Below are 21,927 nucleotides of genomic sequence, written 5' to 3'. Positions count from 1 at the left end.
ATAAAAGACCTGGAAAAACGAGGCCAGGTTTCATTGGTGGATCTTAGCAACCTTGTTTGGTTCTAATTGGGTTCAGCAGCTACCAAGGTGTTTCTAATCTCCTTATAGCGGGTCTGAAGGGCTTGCCCACAAGCCTCTCTCTAATCTGTCTATCCCTTCATAGAATACAGTATCAGTCCCCAAAGTATCTTCATGCTCCACACAGCAAAACACAAGGCATATAAGATCCAAGTGGGCTCTGCTGCTGACTTGCTGGAGACCTGTTGCTCTGAAATGATTAAGCCTCTCACACTCTTAATTTCCTCCAGCTTCAGCAGCTGAGTTTTTACATTTCTGTAACAAAATACCTGTGTGGTGAACTCCTCTATGTGCATGCATGCTGACTGCATTCATTTTCAGTGTGCAGCTAGCTAGCAGTTTGGAGAATTTTCAACTACAACTTCTCAGCTCTTTGTTTTCAAATGTTTGTAACATTGTTTTAAAACAACTTTTTAAATGTATAAACAGATATTATTACAAAATATAGATATTAGTAAAAACGAGGAGTCCTTGTGGCACCTTAGAGATTAAAAACATTTTTGGGCATAAGCTTTTGTGGGCTAGAACCCACTTCATCAGATGAACATTAGCAAAGTATTGGACAGCGTTACTAAAGCAATTATTAATAACTATTTCCATGTCAACTTGGAAAATTCAGATTTCAACCACTTTTGAGTTAAATATCAAAATTAAAGAACAGGACAAATATATATATTTTTACCCTTTCAGCACTTAAAAATGCCTGAGAGGATTTTTGCCATCAAACAGAGACCAAGCATGGAAAACTTCAACTCTACAATTTTTATGTAAATGTCATTTTATAGTCTATCTAGCCTTGTCACATCTAGGGTACAGTACAGGCACCTCATTTCAAATGTTTGCAGCTTTTCTGCAGATGGTTTGTCAGTATTCTTGTTTTACAATTGTCACCTTTCTTGAAGAGTGCTACGGTGGTTGAGCGTTCCCAACATTCAGGTACTTCACCCTTCCTCCAATTGAGGTTGCGCAGTTTGCAAAGGAGCATGACAGTGCCTTTTTTGCCATGTTTTAACAGTTCAGGCGGTATACCATCTGGACCAGGTGCCTTGTTATTTTTCAGAGACATGATTGTGGTTTTGGTTTCTGTTTCCACTATATGTTGTTAGTCTCTAAGGTGCCACAACTACTCCTTTTCTATAATGTTCTTTGTTATTGTCTTTGCAGTTGATGGTCTCAGGGGAAAGTTGGGTCCATTTGACTCTTCACATTCAGTAGCTGATGAAAATATTCTTTTGATCTTTATCTACTATATAGCTGACTTGTTACATGTTAACTTTATTGATAAGTAATCCAACTTCCTGAAAAAGTCCTCTTATGTTCCTTTTTTTAAAGTGTTTGTTTTTCAAGCTGTTAGCTTTTTCTCTGGAGCCACTCAGTTGTAGTCTTTTGGAGAGTGACTTTTAGTTCCTTGCTGAGCTTTCTGCATTTGTTTTTCTACTGAGAGTAGTCTTAAGTTTACAGATGTTCTTGATACACTTCCATTTTTTCTTCTTGGTAGGTTTTGGGGTTTGCAAAGGTTGAGTGGATTTCCTGCTAGCAGATCTTGCTGGTGAGTCAAAACTGGCAGGGACAACCCCATGGTACCTTAAGTGGGAGTGGGGATCCGACTAGGCCACAATTCCAATGTGCTTCTCCAATCTTCTCATGGGGCAACATGGGCACCCTCAATGGGTAACTGATAGGAGGGGCTGCCTAAACTTGGGGTGGCTGGGAGTCTAGGTACTCTCTCAAGCCAAAAAACTGGCAAAATGAGCAAAAATCAAAACAACGTCCGTACTGGTTTAGATGACGCCCAGCCTTAAAAGGTCCATGCCAGCAGTTTGGGAACTTTGGCAGTTGTGAAACGTTTGCTAGGAAAGAACAGATTGCACAGTACCAAAATGAATGCACATTGGAACATGGAATGTGAGAATGCAGTATGAACTGACATGGCTACAACTACACTGCAAAGCAGGAATGTTAATTGGTGAACTTAAAACTAGAGCTGCATCCTTTCCCATAGACATTCTCAGTATTTGTGAACTCCACTGGACTGGAAGTAGCAAATTCTCCATAAAGCATTGTAAAATCATTTTACAATGAAAAGATAGCGTTCACAGAGAAGGCATTTGTCACATTCTGGCATGCAAAGTGAGGGGCTGTGTCACTGCCTGCCCCACAACGTGGGTGCTGTAGTTCCCAACCTGGGCCATGCACTAACAGCCTAAGAGCATGCAGGTCACTTCCTGAGTGTCTGTGTGTAACCACAGACCTGGTCCAGCAACTGTGACCCCAGCAGCCTGTCAGCAACTCTCCAGTCACACTCTGGCTTCCACCACCCTTGGTTACTGCCTGCAGAGTGACCCCAACACACTACCAATCCCAGATTTCCCCAAAATATGCATTCTGCACTGTCCCACCCTCTCCTGGGCAGTTCAGGTATTAAAAGTCCATTGCCCCTGTAAAAGGCCAATATTCAACAGTTTACTTCTTTAGCTGGAGTTACCAAACAGATCAGTTTAAACACAACAATGGATTAGTTTAGGTTAAAAATAAAACAAGTTTATTTAATTACAAAGAGAGATTTTAAGTGAGTACAGTGTAAGGTATTAAAGTCAGGAATGGTTACAAGAAAAATAAAGATAAGACGATTCCTAGTAGCTAGAACTTAAGAAGCTAGAATTGGTTCAAGGTAAAAACCCTTACCACAGGTTCCCAGCAAAAGGGCTGACCAAATTCTCAGGTCAGGAGCTCTCCACAAAGTCAAAGGGCTGGTTCCTTCGTCTTCTAAGGTGCATGAGAGAGATAGAGCTCTCTGTTTTCTGCTCTTTTTTTTTATATATTTTAGTGAACCTTTGAAGTGGATTCTTCTGAGGGCTACCCCTCAAAACAAAGTTTAGTCAAACTGTAAAGAACGTGACTTGGAGTCTAGTGGTGAAGAAGGCTCCGTGTTCTTTCTTTTCACCCCCCTGTGTTTGCTGTAATGCAAATTTGCCTGGTCTCCTGCCAACTCCTCTTCCTGCTGCCTTGAGGACCATGTTTACTACATATATGTAAATTGAGGTAAACAAACGTGCCTTGGTTTATGATAGATCTAGGTCCGGATTTACACCTTGCGAGCCCCTAAGCACCCCTGGGTGGATGGGCAGCTGCGGGGGCCCCAGCTCTGCACTTCCCCCCACCGCCCGCAGGAGCTCAGAGCTCCAGGGTCTCTCACTGCCTGTGGCAGCTCGGAGCTGTAGAGGGGGCACTCATGGTGGCTCAGAACTCTGGAGGTCCTGCTCCTGCTGCCCGGTGGTAGCCAGGAGCGCTGAGCCACCACATGCAGTGGAGTTACTCCCGACTTTTAACTTTTAGGCACCCCACCGCACAGCCCCACCACCACAACTGCCCACTGCCCAGTACCCCAACACCCACAGACCTCCCCCATCCCCCACTGTCCAGAGCCCCCCCACAACCTTCCCCTAGAGACCCACTCTCCCGCGCCCTTCTGCCCGCCAGCCTCACTCACCGGCCCTGTTGGGAGATGACTCTGTCCTCCAGGCTGAACCAGCAGCGTGGTCAGGGCCGGTCGGGGATCACCATGGCCCTTTGGAAGGAGCATAATCAGCCAGGTTGGAGCAGGAGCAGGGCCTGCCCAGGTCGGGTTCCCTCAGGACCCACTTGCCCAGCAGCGCCCCCTGCGTTGGACTGCTCTGAGTTCTTCCCCTGCCCCAGGAGGCTGCTTCACCTTCCATGCTGCCAGGAATGCTTCAGCCGGGCTGTGTGGGGCCGTCTCCCCCTCATCTGGCCCCGTTCCCTGCTGGGAGCCAGGAGCAACAAACCTTGAATTTTTAGGCACCCCTAGAACGTCGGCATCCCTAAGCTTGAGTCTACTGTGAGTAACTGGAAATCCGGCCCTGGATAGATCTGTTTAACAACTTTTGCTGAGTCAGGCCTGTGTGTATTTGAACATGTGCTAACTATATCGTACAAGGCGATTTCATAACTTTACATATAATATTGCTACATACATTTCACCATGCTGTTATTGACCAGTGAGTTATTTGTTTTCAAATGAAACCTCACAAGACATATATTGTACAGTGATTATTACGATAGTGTGAAGGGTGTGAGTACAAGGGTGCTTTTGGTCAGAGTTGCCTTTATATTATCAGAAAAAGATTACAGTTCTTTGAAAAGCTGTAGGTTCATGTCTTCACATATAATGAGCATTAAACTACCAGGTAAAGGTGGTCCTGTGACTATAAATCACCTGCAACATATGCAGAAGAAAGTACCATAAACCAGTTTTACACTGAACTTCAAGCAGACATTTCACGAACCCCATTTAGAGGTGGTTTCCTTTCATGTTATAGCAGTCTCTGATGATGACCCAGCATATTAGTTTTAAGAACACTTTCACAGCAGATTTGACAAAACGCAAAAAAGGTACCGATGTGAGATTTCCAAAAATAGCTACAGCACTCGACCCAAGGTTTAAGAATCTGAAGTACTGTCCAAAATCTGAGAGGGACGAAGTGTGGAGCATGCTTTTAGAAGTCTTAAAAGAGCAACACTCTGATGTGGAAACTACAGAACCCAAACCACCAAAAAAAAAAAAAATCTTTTGGTGGAGGCATCTGACTCATGATGAAAATGAACATGCACCAGTCCACACTGCTTTGGATCGTTATCAAGCAGAACCCATCAGCAGCATAGAAGCATGTCCTCTGGAATGGTGGTTGAAGCATGAACAGACATATGAATCTTTAGCGCATCTGGCATGTAAATATCTTGCAACGCCAGCTACAACAATGCCATGCGAATGCTTTCAGGTGACATTGTAAAAAGGATGCAGGCAGCATTATCTCCTGCAAATTGTAAACAACCTTGTTTGTCTGAGTGATTGATTGGCTTACCAAGAAGTAAGACTGACTGGACTCATAGGCAATTAAGTTTTACATTTTTATTTTTGAATTCAGTTTTATTTGTACATAATTTCACATTTGTAAGTTCAACTTTCATGATAGAGATTGCACTACAGTACTTGTATTCCCGCATGCTCAAGCAATATTTTTATACTCCTCCCTAGTAATCTGTCCAAGTTTCCACTTCTTGTAAGCTTCCTTTTTGTGTTTAAGCTCACCAAAGATTTCTCTGTTAAGCCAAGCTGGTCGCCTGCCATATTTGCTATTCTTTCTGCACATCGGTATGGTTTATTCCTGCGCCGTCAATAAGGCTTCTTTAAAATACAGCCAGCTCTCCTGGACTTCTTTCCCCCTCAGCCTCGCAGTTCCCTGAGGGAGTCAAAGTCTGCTTTTCTGCAGTCCAGGGTCCGTATTTTGCTGCTCTGCTTTCTTCCTTTTGTCAGGATCCTGAACTCGACCATCTCATGGTCACTGCTACCCAGGTTGCCACCTACTTTTACTTCCCCTACCAATTCTTCCCTGTTAGCAGCAGGTCAAGAGGAGCTCAGCCCCTAGTTTGTTCCTCCAGCACTTGCACCAGGAAGTTGTCCCAAACACTCTCCAAAAACTTCCTGGATTGTCTGTGTACTGCTGTATTGCTCTCCCAGCAGATGTCAGGGTGATTGAAGTCCCCCATTAGAACTAGAGCCTGTGATCTGGAAACTTCTGTTAAGTGTCTGAAGAAAGCCTCATCTACCTGATACTCCTGGTCTGGTGGGCTATAGCACTTCACTCTTGCCCGTTTACTTTATGTAGAAGGTGCTATTCTGCTGCTACTACTACTAATATTGACGAGCTGCAGGACAAATCCTCAGGCCTGGTCTACATTTAAATAGCTACAGCACTCAGCGGTGTGAAAAATCCACCCACCCGCAAGTGCTGTAGCTATGCCAATCTAACTCCCAGTGTAGGTTCAACTAGGTCGACAGAAGAATCCTTCCATTGACCTAATTACCAGTGCTTGGGGAGGTGGAGTTCAGATGGCAGCAGACAAACCCCTTCCATTGCTGCGTCTACACTATGGAGTTATGCTGGCATAGCTATGACATTGTAGCTTTGTTATTACAGTCCCTGTAGTGTAGACATGGCCTTAGATAGCCATTGTGCACTGAATTCAAGACTGATGCTTGTATGGGTAAGTTTTAAGACAAAACAGATTAACTGTTTTAGGCCAGAGTTTGAAATAATCACTACTCACTTTGAGTGCAGTAATTATATTAATAATCCTTAAATACATATATACATATATAAAAAAAATTCTCCCTCTAGTCCTGACATTTGAACATAGAGGTCATAAAGAGAACACCCCTTCCTCAGATCTCTGGAGGCCATGTTCAGAGCTTCTGAAGCACTGATCTGTGACCATCTTACATTCCATGGATTGTGTTTGGTTTCAATAACAGCAGTGCAGTATAGCTTACAGTAGGTAGTTTCCTGTCCGTTGGGTGTTTGCTAATTCAGAAATACCTTAAAACATGTATTTATTAGCAAGCTGAGCAGGTTCTGTTCAGTAATAGTACTGTTTTTTTAAATATGTGGAGTAACTGTGTCTGAGATCAGCACAGTCAATTCACAGTAGGTTCTTAACATTAAATATTGGGGAAACACATGGCAAGCAAATTATTTCCGGTTGGTACTATAAAGTTAATGAACTTTTACCATGTATTTTTTCCTTTAGGAAACTGTATTAGATACCCTATCTGAAGATGCGAATACATTCAAGTCAGAAGGTGTTTGTAAAGAGAAAAACACTTTGCCAAATGCTAACTTGTGTTGCCACATTGCTAGCAATATTATTGGAGAAATTGACAAATTGACCAAAGATCTAGTGACTCTACATGATGGGCTGCATGAGCTAGTAACTTGCAAGAAGTCAGCATGGTATGAAAAGGTAAGGATTGTATTTATTTCTTGACTTAAGGAAAATACCTCATTGTTCCATTTTATTGTCATGGACAAGATGACTGCTACTGTGTATGAACCATGAGCTGATTCTCACCACAGAACTCCTGTGACTCTTACTATGATTATTTATTACTTGTTTCAGATAATGCCCACAGAGTGTTAAGTGCTTTTCAAACAAAAAATAAGGTACAGTCCCAACCCCAATGAGGTTATATTCAGAAACCAGACAGATGTGGTGGTCCCTACTCCAATGAGGATACATTCTGAAACCAGACAGATGTGCTTGCATAGTGAGGGGAGGAGTAAGAGGATAGTGACTATGGAGGAGAGGGAGGCAGGAGAGGATGGGATCATTGGGCCTAATGGAGGGGAAGAATCGGACATCAGATGGGAAATCATAGTGTTTGTGGTGGTGGCAAAGGAGGAGAGGTTAATCAAAGAGAAAAGTGTGGGCGGTCATGGCAGGTGTTAAGGCTGAATCCCCACTCTGTCGCTTCGAGTGCAGAAGGTGGGGGCCCACAAGGATTCTAAAAATTAATACTGGCCACTCCAGGTTTGTATTAAACTCCCAAGGTTACAGCTTTTCTCTGACCTTGGCTTGGTAAACGCTGCCACTACCTAAATGCAAAAAATCACACCTTTGAACCCAGGAAGGAGCACTTGGGAATTCCTCCCTGTGTGGTACCCTCAAGCCCTCCCCGGGGGGAAGAGCTGAGAAAGAAAACAAAGGAAATTAGCTGTTGCCACCAGCTAATCAAACAGTATATGCACAAACCTCTTAGGACACCAAAAATCCAATCCTGTTCTTAAAAAAGGTAAATTTTATTAAAAACAAAAAGGAAGAAACTACATTTGGAACTTAGGCTTTTGCTAGATTTTAAAAGAGCAATTCCAAAAATTAAGCACCCAAAATAGCTTTCTTGGGGGTTCAGTTTAAAGGTTGCAAGCAAACAAAAGCATCTGGGGTTTGCACAGTGGAGTCCACAAGCCTTAAAAAATAAACAGAAATAAACCTAACTGCATCTTCTAAACATTCCCTGCCTTCCAATGATTCCTTCTAGATATGGAAGATAATTTTTCATACCTGGTTCAAACCTTACACAGCATTCCTGCTTATAGCATTGCTGCTCCGTGTCCCTGCAGCCCAGAGAGAACAACAGACAAAGGGGGAAAAACCAGGAGTACTTGTGGCACCTTAGAGACTAACAAATACACTAAAGTCTCTAAGGTGCCACGAGTACTCCTGTTTTTTTTTTGCGAATACATACTAAGACGGCTGCTACTCTGAGACAAAGGGAAAGTTTCTTTCCCAATTCTAAAAAGTTCTACCTTCCCATTGGCTCTTTTGGTGAGGTGCCCACTTCTTCTTCTTTTTTTTTTATTAACCTGTGGGCTTGTTAACCCTTTACGGGTAAAGCAAGTAGAGAACAGCTACCAAGAGGAATTTTATAGCTAACTGGCTGGCTGGGTGTCCATAAAAGGGAGCTACCCCCACTCCATTTATTACAGCAGGTCTTGTCAGTTTTCATCTCCTAGAGATGGCTGAGGAAGTTGAGAGGGAGGAGGTTTTCAGAAGGGAGTGGAAGGTTGCAATGAGGTAACAGGAATTGAGTGGGAGTCAGCAAGAGAGGAATAGTGTTGCTTGCCAGGAATACAGTAGAACTGAAGGAGAAGAGAACACAGTTGAAGTGGAAGAAGTCTTTGTGGCCAGTGGACTTTCTCCAGGGGCATTCAGTGGCCAGGAGCAGGAGAACATTGGGAGTGAGCCAAGGTTGTGGGGTTAGCGAAATGGACTTCGTGGTGGGACAGGCAAAAGAACCAAGTGTAGTGGAAGGATTGGACATCTGACATTGGAGTGTGGAAGAGAAGTCCTAGAAGTTGATGGATTGGAGCTCATGACAAGGCCAGGTGGAGGTAGGTGAATCAGGGAATGTGTGTGTTAAGGATCTGGTGGTGGTTGTAGAGGGGGAACTCAGATATTCGGAAACGGTGAGGGGAGCAGGTGTAATGAAGACAAGGATGGGTAAGTGGCCCTTCTGACAAGTGGGGTTGATCCAGGGTTGAAGGTCAAATGAGTCAGAGGGGGAGAAAGACAGGATGTTGAGGTGTCAGACAGGAGGCTTAAGTCATGAAGGATGACTGTCATGAGAGGAAGAGACAGCAATCAAAATCCAAGAAGTTGGTTGGAAAAACTGTAGGGTGAAAGACAATAGGGCATGGGGAGAATAGAGGCTAATGGAGTGTTGATCAAGAGAGTGAGGTAGAAGTTGCTGATATATGGAAAACAGGTACATGAACCATTTTGGGGTGATGGATGTGAGAGGAGAGGTCACCACAGGAGAGAGCAGCTGTGGAGAGAGTGTCATGTGGGATCAAAAAGCAGGGGAGATGGTTGCAGTTAGCTCTTTCCCTTTGTTTGGCTGCTTTGTACGGGCTGACCACTGTTTCTAAAGCTGTGATTGCATTGGCCAACCAATAGCATTCTTCTGTTGAATGGGAAAATCTACTTTAAAGCAATAAGGGAGCTGAGATTTTGAACTTTAAAAAATAAAATTCCAGTGTATGGTTCCCGGAGCAAAGTAAACTCTGACTTCTATATATATATTACCATAAATGCTGTTAAATACTGCCTTCATATTAAATAATATTAATGCCATAATAACATTGTGTATTTAAAATCTCCACTTTAAGATTGCATTAATGTAACTTTTGGGGTTTCATTTCCTTACTTTTATAAAAGAAAAAGGTAAGGATTCATTAATTGCACATTGAAATAAATGTCCTGGATTTCAGAGTAACAGCTGTGTTAGTCTGTATTCGCAAAAAGAAAAGGAGTACTTGTGGCACCTTAGAGACTAACCAATTTATTTGAGCATAAGCTTTCTTGAGCTACAGCTCACTTCATCGGATGCATACTGTGGAAACTGCAGAAGACATTATATACACAGAGACCATGAAACAATACCTCCTCCCACCCCACTCTCCTGCTGGTAATAGCTTATCTAAAGTGATCACTCTCCTTACAATGTGTATGATAATCAAGTTGGGCCATTTCCAGCACAAAACCTGGATTTGTGCTGGAAATGGCCCAACTCGATTATCATACACATTGTAAGGAGAGTGATCACTTTAGATAAGCTATTACCAGCAGGAGAGTGGGGTGGGAGGAGGTATTGTTTCATGGTCTCTGTGTATATAATGTCTTCTGCAGTTTCCACAGTATGCATCCGATGAAGTGAGCTGTAGCTCACGAAAGCTTATGCTCAGATAAATTGGTTAGTCTCTAAGGTGCCACAAGTACTCCTTTTCTTTTTGTCCTGGATTTGTGTACTTGGTTGATGTCCTGGTCATACGTTGCAGTATGTCTGAGATTCAGTGAATGTAATGGAAGGTATAACCATTGAAACAAAGGCAATACAGTGAGATGTGATGTTAAAAGGATGGTTTATCAGAAGTGCCACCCGTTCCACATCCTACAAAGAACCATTCTGTAACACTAGATGACAGCGCCTTTTGGGAAGCAGAAAGTCAGATGATTCTCCATCAGTCTTTCTTATAGCAATCCTCCCAGCTGTCAGTAATCCTCCTTACGCATAATACGGTCTCCCCTCAGTCTGTCTTATTCCTGCGGGCATGCTGAATGCCGAGCCTTCTCTAGCCCCCACTCAAACAATCTTCTACCTCTTCCCCAGGAGAAATGAGATTCTTGTGAAAAAAGACTGCAGAGGGAAGAATTTGATGTGTCAGAAAAGAGAAGATGTACAGTAGCCAGTGGAGTCAGTGGATACTGACTGATCTGTCTTAGATATGGACCGGTCCTGGGTTACTGAGGCCAGAAATAATCTTGGATCTCTTAAGAAGATTCCCATGGGTCTTTATTACAGCCTTGTGCCCACTTGCTTAGATTGGATCGTATAACAAAAATGTGTGCATCCACAAAGTATGCTATTAGAACCACTGTATCTCAGTCACGTGAAAATCTATTTTCATCCAACCACTAAAGGCACATCTCCAACTTTCATAGCTTATTTCCTTTGTAAACTTCAAGTTCTTGTCACCTCCCACTGAATCTTTAGGTCTTTTTTTTAAAGTTCCCAAGCTTTTTATTAATAAATGCATAAGTTTGTTTCCCCACTCTCTTCCGTCTTGAAAAGGGTGAGAGCATTTTTGCTGAAACTTTCAAAATAAAAAGAAAAACCTGAGGAGAAACTTCCCAAACTTCAGCCCTAAAGTAAAAAAAGCTTAGCAAAGGAATAAGCATCTGAAAAAGGCCTTCTAGAACAAAATTTTTTGGCAGCCTGACTGTAGGCATTTCTCAGTGAATAGTAATGGTGATGTCTGCTTTTCATCAGAAAACCAGCTCTTTGTTGACTGATTATAATTGTGACATAGAAAGTAATTCAGCTACTCATATGGTCGACTTTTTAGTTAGTTTGCACATAGCAGGTCTTTTATTTAAAATGATTTGTCCTAAATCCCTTTTTAAAATTAAAAACTAGCTCTTGGGTGAGAAGTTTTTGTCATCCTGCAGCTCTTCTTTGAACTTGTGGTTGGAATGACATTTTAATCAATCCAAACTCTGAAAGAATTTCTCTGTGCATAAGTACCAATTACCAGACTTCTGCCACCTCGACTGATGTGACAGTTTTACTGATACCTGTGTGTGAGGGAGTAATAGGTTCGGAAACTTGGAGGAGGGGAGAGAGAAAACATACCTGTATATCCAGAAATGTGACCTGAATTCTAGGCTTTATTCCATCTAGAATCAGGCAAAAACTTTGTTCTTTGGAGACATTTTCAGGGTTTGCAAAGGATCAAAAACTTGTATGAAATGACTAAGTTTTAAAAATGACTCTCTGCTCAGAAATAAATTAAACTGTAAAAGCAGAAATGTCCTTCTTCCAAAGGAGAAATTGTTCTTTGTTTGTTCTTTTCTGAGCATTTCATTTATTATTTACTCCCCAGTTTGAGAGGGGATTTGGTTTCAAGCTGAGTTAAACATTCAGAAATGCACATTGAAACACTGAAGATGTTTGACTGTGGATGATGATTTCTTTAGTTTTATTCAGATAGACACTTACACCCTGCTGAGTTTCTGTGAGGCGTGTAATGCTGCAACCTGGGAGTCTTCCGTGTTCTTCAGCAGTCCAAGTCAAGCCAGAATCCCTTGGGGTTATGGTTGTAATTATGCTGTACTGCTACTAATGAATCTCTTTTGAGGATGAGGTCGCATTGAGTAGATCTGCTCATGTGAAGTTGCGTATACCCCTCCATACAACTCATTGTGGTTGCCTGCTTGCCCAGTCATGGATCTGAATATTGAGGCTTATGAGTATACTAGAGATTATTGCCCCAGGCTCATGCCATAAGTTTTCAACCATGACTGTATGGAGCACTGGAACCCACTACTTTCTTTGTGTACGTTGTGGTGCATATTCCCATTCTGTGCAGGTATCATCTAGGGCTACTGGTAGTTGTGCTTTTGTATTTTTCCTGTTTCTTCAGCTTGCTCATTAGGAACAGTATCTGCTGGGTCTCTCATTTCTTGAGGTCTCATCTCTCAGTGTATATTTTCTTTACTTTTGCCTCTTCTTTGTAATATTTTATGGAATGTCATGGCTCTAAGGTGCAGGTGGCAGCCCTAAGTTCCTCAACTGCTTCCAAAAGTCCAGTGAGTGAAACCTGCTGACACTTTGAGTGGTTGAGTTGGTGGTGTGCCTCCCTCTGCTATGGTTGATGGTTTTGTTTTCTGAGAGGTGTCTCATTATGTAGTAGGGAGGAAGAATAGGGCCTTCTGGAAAAGGGCCACTTGCAATAAACTAGTGTAAGCACTGACTGGATCTCTTGAAGGTCAGCTCCTGTAGTGAGCCCCTGCATATCCCACAAGCCCAAGAGCTGTGCCTCATTTATCTGTCTCAGAACGTGCTCCTTATTATGGGTGCACATGGACATTGCTTGGAACTGGGCATCCCATGTAATTTACCCCTTCCTCCCCTGAGAACCGGATTGTCGCACATTGTGCTGTGGAGTGTGCTCTAGGTAGGCCTCTCCATCTCTTGCCCTGGGGTCACCAAAGAAATGCCTGATTAGGTAGCCTATAATCAGGCATTCCTGAAAGATGCCCCAAATATGTCTATCTCTTCTTCTGGACTACTACTTGTATTGTTATAAGTAGTGGTTTCCATTCTGGGGGATCTCTTCATTACTTATTTTATCAGTCCCTTTTACTTTGAATATTCTACGCAACACATGCAGCTGTGACGAAGGCAGAAGTCTTTAGTGCTGTCTGTTTCAGAAGTGAAACAGCAGAGAAGGCCAGCTGCCATGCCAAAGTGACTCCCAGGGCTGGGGAACAAACAAGAGGATACTGCCATCATACAAACCCAAGGAATATCCAAGCCTCCTTGCCATACCTTCCTGTGGACTCCTAATCCTGTTGTTGAATACGTTTACATCAGCTTCCCAGACTCACCTGCTTGTGCAGCCCCCTGGGGCCAAAAAAATTTAAGGCCTGAGTTGGTGACATCACAACACTGCTGCATCATCTTCTCTGCTGAGGTCTGAGGCCCTCCTAATCATATTTGGCTCCAGGGAGCATTGGAAGCAGGTGAGTTTGGGAGAACTCATGTAAGTACATCCAAGGACAGGATTAGGACTGTATACGAAGGTGTAGTGGGATCTTGCTATTTTTGTTCTGAAACCAGTGATCTATGAAGTGACCTGGGATTCCAGAGAGGGCTGGCTGGACAGATCTTTTCAATATGTTTTGGAAAGTGATATTTCCAGGACCCTTGAGTGCAGAGCTGTGCCATGTCCCACTGCTCTGAATGTGCTAGTGGAAACCATTTTAAAATCAGTTATTGAAAATAATTTCAGGACATGGTCAGTTTCCCCATGGTCATGGTGCCCATCGGGTGCAAAGTATTGTTTATTCCCATCAAAGCACCTTTCATTCCCTGGGATGACCCCATCTCTAGTTTATCTAATCTATGTATATCATAGAATCATAGAATATCAGGTTTGGAAGGAACCTCAGGAGGTCATCTAGTCCAACCCCCTGCTCAAAGCAGGACCAATCCCCAACTAAATCATCCCAGCCAGGGCTTTGTCAAGCCTGACCTTAAAAACTTCTAAGGAAGGATATTCCACCACCTCCCTAGGTAACACATTCCAGTGTTTCACCACCCTCCTAGTGAAAAAGTTTTTCCTAATATATCCAACCTAAACCTCCTCCACTGCAACTTGAGACCATTGCTCCTTGTTCTGTCATCAGCTACCACTGAGAACAGTCTAGATCCATCCTCTTTGGAACCCCCTTTCAGGTTGTTGAAAGCAGCTATCAAATCCCCCCTCATTCTTCTCTTCTGCAGACTAAACAATCCCAGTTCCCTCAGCTTCTCCTCATAAGTCATATGTTCCAGTCCCCTAATCATTTTTGTTGCCCTCCTCTGGACTCTTTCCAATTTTTCCACATCCTACTTGTAGTGTGGGGCCCAAAACTGGATACAGTACTCCAGATGAGGCCTCACCAATGTCGAATAGAGGGGAACGATCACGTCCCTCGATCTGCTGGCAATGCCCCTACTTATACATCCCAAAATGCCATTAGCCTTCTTGGCAACAAGGGCACACTGTTGACTCGTATCTAGCTTCTCGTCCACTATAACCACTTGGTCCTTTTCTGCAGAACTGCTGCCTAGCCATTTGGTCCCTCGTCTGTAGCGGTGCATGGGACTCTTCCGTCCGAAGTGCAGGACTCTGCACTTGTCCTTGCTGAACCTCATCAGATTTCTTTTGGCAAAAATCCTCTAATTTGTCTAGGTCCCTCTGTATCCTATCCCTACCCTCCAGCGTATCTACCTCTCCTCCCAGTTTAGTGTCATCTTCAAACTTGCTGAGGGTGCAATCCACGCCATCCTCCAGATCATTTATTAAGATATTGAACAAAACCGGCCCGAGGACAGACCCTTGGGGCACTCCACTTGATACCGGCTACCAACTAGACATGGAGCCATTGATCACTACCCGTTGAGCCCGACAATCTAGCCAGCTTTCTATCCGCCTTATAGTCCATTCATCCAGCCCATACTTCTTTAACTTGCTGGCAAGAATACTGTGGGAGACCATTTCAAAAGCTTTGCTTTAGTCAAGGAACAACACGTCCATTGCTTTCCCCTCATCCACAGAGCCAGTTATCTCGTCCTAGAAGGCAGTTAGATTAGTCAGGCATGACTTTCCCTTGGTGAATCCATGCTGACTGTTCCTGATCACTTTCCTCTCGTCTAAGTGCTTCAGAATTGGTTCCTTGAGGATCTGCTCCATGATTTTTCCAGGGACTGAGGTGAGGCTGACTGGCCTGTAGTTCCCAGGATCCTCCTTCTTCCCTTTTTTAAAGATGGGCCCTACATTAGCCTTTTTCCAGTCGTCCTGGACTTTCCCCGGATCACCATGAGTTTTCAAAGATAATGGCCAATGGCTCTGCAATCACATCCGCCAACTCTTTTAGCACTCTCGGATGCATCGCATCCGGCCCCATGGACTTGTGCTCATCCAGCTTTTCTAAATAGTCCTGAACCAATTCTTTCTTCACAGAGGGCTGGTCACCTCCTCCCCATGCTGTGCTGCCCAGTGCAGTAGTCTGGGAGCTGACCTTGTTTGTGAAGACAGAGGCAAAAAAAGCATTGAGTAAATTAGCTTTTTCCACATCCTCTGTCACTAGGTTGCCTCCCTCATTCAGTAAGCCCACACTTACCTTGACTTTCTTCTTGTTGCTAACATACCTGAAGAAACCCTTCTTGTTACTCTTAACATCTCTTGCTAGCTGCAACTCCAGGTGTGATTTGGCCTTCCTGATTTCACTCCTGCATGCCCGAGCAATATTTTTATACTTTTCCCTGGTCATTTGTCCAATCTTCCACTTCTTGTAAGCTTCTTTTTTGTGTTTAAGATCAGCAAGGATTTCACTGTTAAGCCAAGCTGGTCGCCTGCCATATTTACTATTCTTTCTACACATAGGAATGGTTTGTCCCTGTAACCACAATAAGGCTTCTTTAAAATACAGTCAGCTCTCCTGGACTCCTTTCCCCCTCATGTTATTCTCCCAGGGGATCCTGCCCATCAGTTCCCTGAGGGAGTCAAAGTCTGCTTTTCTGAAGTCCAAGGTCCGTATTCTGCTGCTCTCCTTTCTTCCTTGTGTCAGGATCCTGAACTCGACCGTCTCATGGTCACTGCCTCCCAGGTTCCCATCCACTTTAGCTTCCCCTGCTAATTCTTCCCGGTTTGTGAGCAGCAGGTCAAGAAGAGCTCTGCCCCTTGTTGGTTCCTCCAGCACCAGGAAATTGTCCCCTACCCTTTCCAAAAACTTCCTGGATTGTCTGTGCACTGCTGTATTGTTCTCCCAGCAGATATCAGGGTGATTGAAGTCTCCCATGAGAACCAGGGCCTGAGTGCCACTCTGTCTTCTGCTAGTGTTATTGCTGCATTATTAAAAGGTAAAGCCAACACACAGAACTCTTTACAACCCCCTTCTCTCCATGGGATTGCTGGGGAGAGGCTGGACCTGTACAGGATAAGTGGGGCAAGAGCACTGTTCCTGTTGAGAGGTTGTCACACAAGCACCATTTCTGGAATCTTTATTTTTCAACTCTTTCAAGGAGAGGTGGCAGCAATGATGGTGGTGTATCTTTCACTCTTGGGTGCACAGGGTTGAATAAGGATAGAACGTTTGATTAGCAATTGTAACACAGGATAGCTGGGTCACCAGGGCAGCAGGAGATGGGATTAAGATGCAGTTTTTTGTTTTGTTGTGTGTGTTGTAATGTAGCTAATAAGATGTGCATCTTTGACATATTTTGGCCTTGTGGTTAAACCACTGGACTAGGACTCTGGAGATGTGGGACTGGGTTCATTTCCCAGCTCTGCCACGGACAGACTTTAGGCAGATCATTTTATTTCTGTGTGCCTCCATTCCGTATCTGTAAAAGTGTGATGATAATCCATTCTTTCACTTGCCCTTTGTCTTGGCTGTTTAGATTGCAAGCTCTTTGGGGTAGGACTGCATCTCGCTCTGAGTATGTAGAGTTCTTAGCACAGCAGGACTCCAGTCCTATTTGGGGCCCCACTTAATCAGGCACTGCTGCAGTACAAAGAATAAGGATGCTATTCCAGTTGGCTCTGGGCTATTCCATTCTTGACTGGGTCTCATCACCCTGCTCCAGGTTGAAGCAGTTGATGTTCGAGAGGTGCTCCATTTGTGACAGCATAGTATTTGATCTGCCTTGTAAAGAAGTCATTTCCAAAGGGTCTTTATTATTTTATTTCCTGTAATAAATCACTGTCTATTTTAGCTCACCTTCCAGCTGAGGCAAGTATCCAGACATGCCCGAAGGACAGCCTGTTATGTGTCTGATGCTGTGGCTTGATGTGGAGTCTCTGAGGTCATCGCAGTACTGACGTCATGGTGGAACAGCTTGGGGTTTCTTTGACATTCAGGCTAGATCCAGACTTTTTGGCTCCCGTTTTCTGGACCCTATTATGCCTTACCGCCAGTACCTCTGACTGAGTAATTGAAAGTTCAAACAAGAAAATGCTCAAATGATTTTAGAAACCCCAACGCAGGCTCACCAATGTTGGCTCTTCTTTGAGTGATTGCTCATGTGCATTCCACAATAGGTGTGCATGCTCGCTATGTGCACCGGGGCTGGAAGTTTTTCCCCTAGCAGTACCCGTAGGGGAGCGCCCCTAGCGACCCCTGGAGTGGCACCGCCATGGTGCGGTATAAGGGGCGCTGCACGCTCCCCGCACCCTCAGTTCCTTCTTGCCACCAGTGAAGGTGCTTCGGAACTGCTCTGCTCCAGCTCTGCTGTAGCTTTCTCTGTTTGGACTTCGTTTAGTTTGTAGTTAGTTAGTACCTGTAGTTTAAAAAAAAGAAAAAAAGAAGTAGTATAGTTAAGTAGCTTTAAGTCACGCAACACTTGTAAAAGGCCTATGCCTGTGAGTGATCCACACACTGACGCTGTCTGGGGGAAAGCCACCCCAGTGACGGCTGCAAAATTTGCAGAACTTTTAAGCCTCGGACCAAGAAGGAGTGGGACGTACGGCTCCGAGCCATTTTGATGGAGTTGGCCCTGACCCCAGCACTGCTGCACCACTCCGAGTTGGCACCGAGCTCCGTGGCATCAGTGCGTGGCAACCCAATGGTGCCTTCCACCAGTCAACACAGCTTCCTGTCCACAGAACACTCTGAAAAGGCGAAGAAGAGGTCTTCTCCATCAAGGCACCGGGGCAAGGTTGGGGGCAAGACTAGACCTGTGTTGGGCAGCTCTCGATCCCCATCGACCTCGTGGCCTCCGACTCAAGTAGAGTGGAGTAGCCTCCGTGCCTGAGGCCCTGCAGGCAGCTCAAGATGTTATATCTCTACTGGTACGGGTTGCACTGACGCCAGCAGCTCCCCAGTCCAGAGGCAAGCCGGCGCTCAGACCTCCACAGCTGCCGCCCAGACGGTACTGCACACAGTCGAGGGAAGGTTCCCGTTGCCACTCTACGCAGAGTGACTGTTCCACTCACAGCCTACACTGGTCCCCATCGAACCCCACCAGGTTGTCTTGCTGGGTGCCAAGCAGCAGGGGATCCAGGCACCGCTCCACCTCGAGGGAGTGCAGACCTAGCGATCAGAGCGTGCCCTGCTGGGACTGGAACAGACGGCACCGGAGGTTGCTGACTCCGAGAAGCTATTGTAGCCCCTCGCGGTACCGATGTCGATGCTGCACCCGCTCTTCGTCCCGGGTGAGGTCCCTGCCACAGCACTGCTCCCACAGCCCAAAGCATAGATCATCGGCAACAGGCCGTCATGGATCCACCTGTCAGAGCCATTTGCGGAATAGCTGTTACAGACAGTACTCCCATTCCTCCATACCTGGTTCATAGTCTCAAGCCCAGCACCACTCTTGACGTCCTCACTTGTTCCCGTCCCGGGATAGAGGTAGATCATATGCCAGCCTGGCCTCCCTTCGGAGTTGACAGTCAGTGAGCCAGGCAGGGCAGTCTGCTCCGACGGTGCCACAGCAGGTGCAATGACACCGGGCTCCCTGGCCAGCGCCCTGGTGCCAATGGTCCTGTGGACCCCGATGCAGCCCTCGGTGGTGGCTCGCTTGGTGGCCGGAGCCTTGGAAAGACCATCGGCCTCCCTCTCTCAGCCCCCCAGGAAAGGGTCAGCGGAGCGCTTCTCCCCAGTTCTGCGCTCAGAAGGGAACCAAGTGTTGGCACCGGTGGGGACGCAGAGTACCACACCCCCATCCTCATCCTCCCCAGATGAGGCAATCACGGCACCTCCTCCCCCTATTCCTCAGGAGGACACACAAGCCCACCAGGAACTTTTGAAAAGGGTGGCATTAAGCGTCAATCTACAAGCTGAGGTGGTGGAGGAACCCTCAGACTCCCTCTATGATGTCCTCTTGGCTGCAGCGCCTGGCCAAGGTGGCTTTCCCCCTCCACAAAGGGGTGGCAAAGATCTCAAATGCCTGTGGCAGACCTCGGCTTCCTTGCCCTCCATCTCTAAGAGGGCAGAGCAGAAGCATTTCGTGCCCGCCAAGGGGCACGAGTATCTATATACCCACCCCGCCCCCAACTCTCTAGTGGTTGAGGCGGTCAACTATAAGAGCGTCAGGGCCAACCCATTCCTACCCCTAAGAATAAGGACTTGAGGAGACTAGACTTACTCGGTAGAAAGATTTATTCTTCCTTGAGCATCCAACTGAGGGTGGTGAACCAACAAGCCCTGCTGGGCAGATATGACTTTAACTTGTGTGGTTCAAAGCCGAAGTTTGCACACTCCCTCCAGGAGTGTGATAAAAAGGAGTTTAAGACTCTGGTTGAGGAGGGCACAGCTGCTGCCAGGGCGGCCCTTCAGGCAGCCTCGGATGCCGCATATACAGCTGCAAGATCTATGGCCTCTGTGATGTCTCTGAGAAGAGCGTTATGGCTCCTGTTGTTGGGTTTGTCCGGTGAGGCACAGAACTCCTTGCAGGCCCTGTTCGCAGAACAAACAGACGTGAAGTTACGCTGTCTCAAGGACTCCTGCATGACATTAAAGACTCTTGGTCTCTATGTCCCAGCCCCAGCCAGGACCAAGTTCAAGCCGCAGCAGGCCCCCAGTCAGACCACCCACTACAAATATGAGCCTCCTTATAAAAAATCAAGGGACTATAAAAACGCCCACAGCGGCAGTCTCGGCCTGTGCCCCAGCCTGGGCCTTCCAAGGGCAAGCAGGTGGGTAAGTGCCAGTTTTGATGGAACGCCCTGGAACGACTTACCAGTTTGTACCAGGCATCCACCCGACCTTCCCTTCTGCAACCGCCTATGTACTTTCCTCTTCGAGTGGTCACTGCTGACCTCGGACCAATGGGTCCTCAACACCATCTCCCGGGGCTATACCCTCTGGTTTCTCTCTACCCCACCCGCCCCCCTTCCGGGATCCCTCTCACGAGAACTTACTCGAGCAAGAGGTGAGACGGCTCCTCCACTTAGGAGCATTGGAGGTGGTGCCGGCAGAGTTCAGATACAAGGGGTCTACTCCCGCTATTTCCTTATCCCGAAGGCCAAAGGGGGGCTCAGGCCCATCCTGGACCTGCGAGGCCTGAACCGGTACATGGTAAAGCTTAAGTTTTGCATGGTCTCTCTGGCATCCATCATCCCCGCCCTGGATCCCGGAGACTGATACGCCAACCTCAATCTACAGGACGCATGGTTCCACATTCGCATATTAGAGGGCCACAGGCATTTCCTCCTCTTCACAGCAGGACAGGGACACTTCCAGTTCACTGTCCTCCCATTTGGCCTCTCGATGGCTCCCAGAGTATTCACAAAGTGTATGTCTGTGGTAGCGGCCTATCTTAGGCATCGGGGGTCCAGATTTTTCCCCACTTCAACAACTGGCTGGTCAAAGGCAGCTCCAGATCACAGGTACAGGATCACGTAGCACTCCTCCTGTCCACATGCACTACACTGGGGCTGCTGGTAAACAGCACCAAATCCACATTGGTACCAGTGCAATGCATAGAGTTCATTAGTGTGATTCTGGACGTGACATCAGCCAGAGCCTCCCTCCCACCGGACAGATTTGAAACCTTGAGGGAACTCATCGGGGTGGTCATGAGGTTTCCAATGACGACTGCCAAAGCGTCCTTCCAACTCCTGGGTCATGTGTTGGCGTACACATATGTGGTTCGTCACGCCAGACTCGGGATGTGGCCTCTTAAACTCTGATTTGGCCTCGGCATTCTCCCAGTCCAGAGATAGGATGAACAAGATTCTCACTGTGCCCGAACCTATGCTAGCCTCCCTCCGCTGGTGGTCCACCCCGGGGAACATGCTCCAAGGGGTCCTGTTCAGGGGCCGGCCTCCAACTGTAGAGTTGGTGTCCGATGCGTCAGACTTGGGGTGGGGAGCCCATGTGGGAAACCTCCAGACCCAAGGTCTGTGGTTCATGCAGGAACTAGCCCTGCACATAAATGTCAGGGAGCTCAGGGTGGTCTGTCTAGCCTGCTTGGCCTTTTGCTAGTGACTGGCAGGCAGGGTGGTCAGAGTTCTCACTGACAACCCGGCCTCAATGTTCTACATCAACAGGCAAGGTGGGACCTGCTCCTCAGCCCCCTGCCAGGAAGCCCTCAGGCTGTGGGACTTCTGTATAGCCCACGATATCAACTTGGAAGCCCGCCATTTACTGGGCTTTGAAATTCTCAGTCGGATTGCGTGAACCAGGACTTCTTCTCTCAACACGAATGGTCGCTGCACCCGGAGGTGGTGCACAGGATGTTGTGAACGTGCGGCATTCCCCAAGCGGACCTCTTCGTGATCAGGCAGAACTGCAGGTGTCCTCATTTCTGCTCCAGGGGAGTTCTGGGCACGGGCATGATCTCCGATGCCTTCCTTCTGTCCTGGTCGGGTCAGCTTTTGTGTGCTTTTCCCTAGGTTCCACTGATCGGCAAGGTCTTGGCAAAGATCAAGACGGACAAGGCTC

General features: G+C 46.1%; 1 protein-coding gene across 3 annotated transcripts in view; it reads left to right on the top strand.

Annotated features, from left to right (window-relative positions):
- TEDC1 (tubulin epsilon and delta complex 1) overlaps positions 1 to 21,927 on the top strand; it is a 188,079-nt gene that overhangs the window by 110,302 nt on the left and 55,850 nt on the right. For all 3 annotated transcript variants that reach the window (XM_084637024.1, XM_084637025.1, XM_084637023.1), the window contains one exon: positions 6,685 to 6,897. In XM_084637024.1, the coding sequence (XP_084493150.1) occupies positions 6,685 to 6,897 (213 nt within the window). The remainder of the gene's footprint in view (positions 1 to 6,684; positions 6,898 to 21,927) is intronic.

This window comes from Lepidochelys olivacea (genome assembly GCF_965140295.1).
Source record: "Lepidochelys olivacea isolate rLepOli2 genome assembly, chromosome: 8".
Lineage (NCBI taxonomy): Eukaryota > Metazoa > Chordata > Testudines > Cheloniidae > Lepidochelys > Lepidochelys olivacea.
This window is presented reverse-complemented; position numbering and strand designations above follow the sequence as displayed.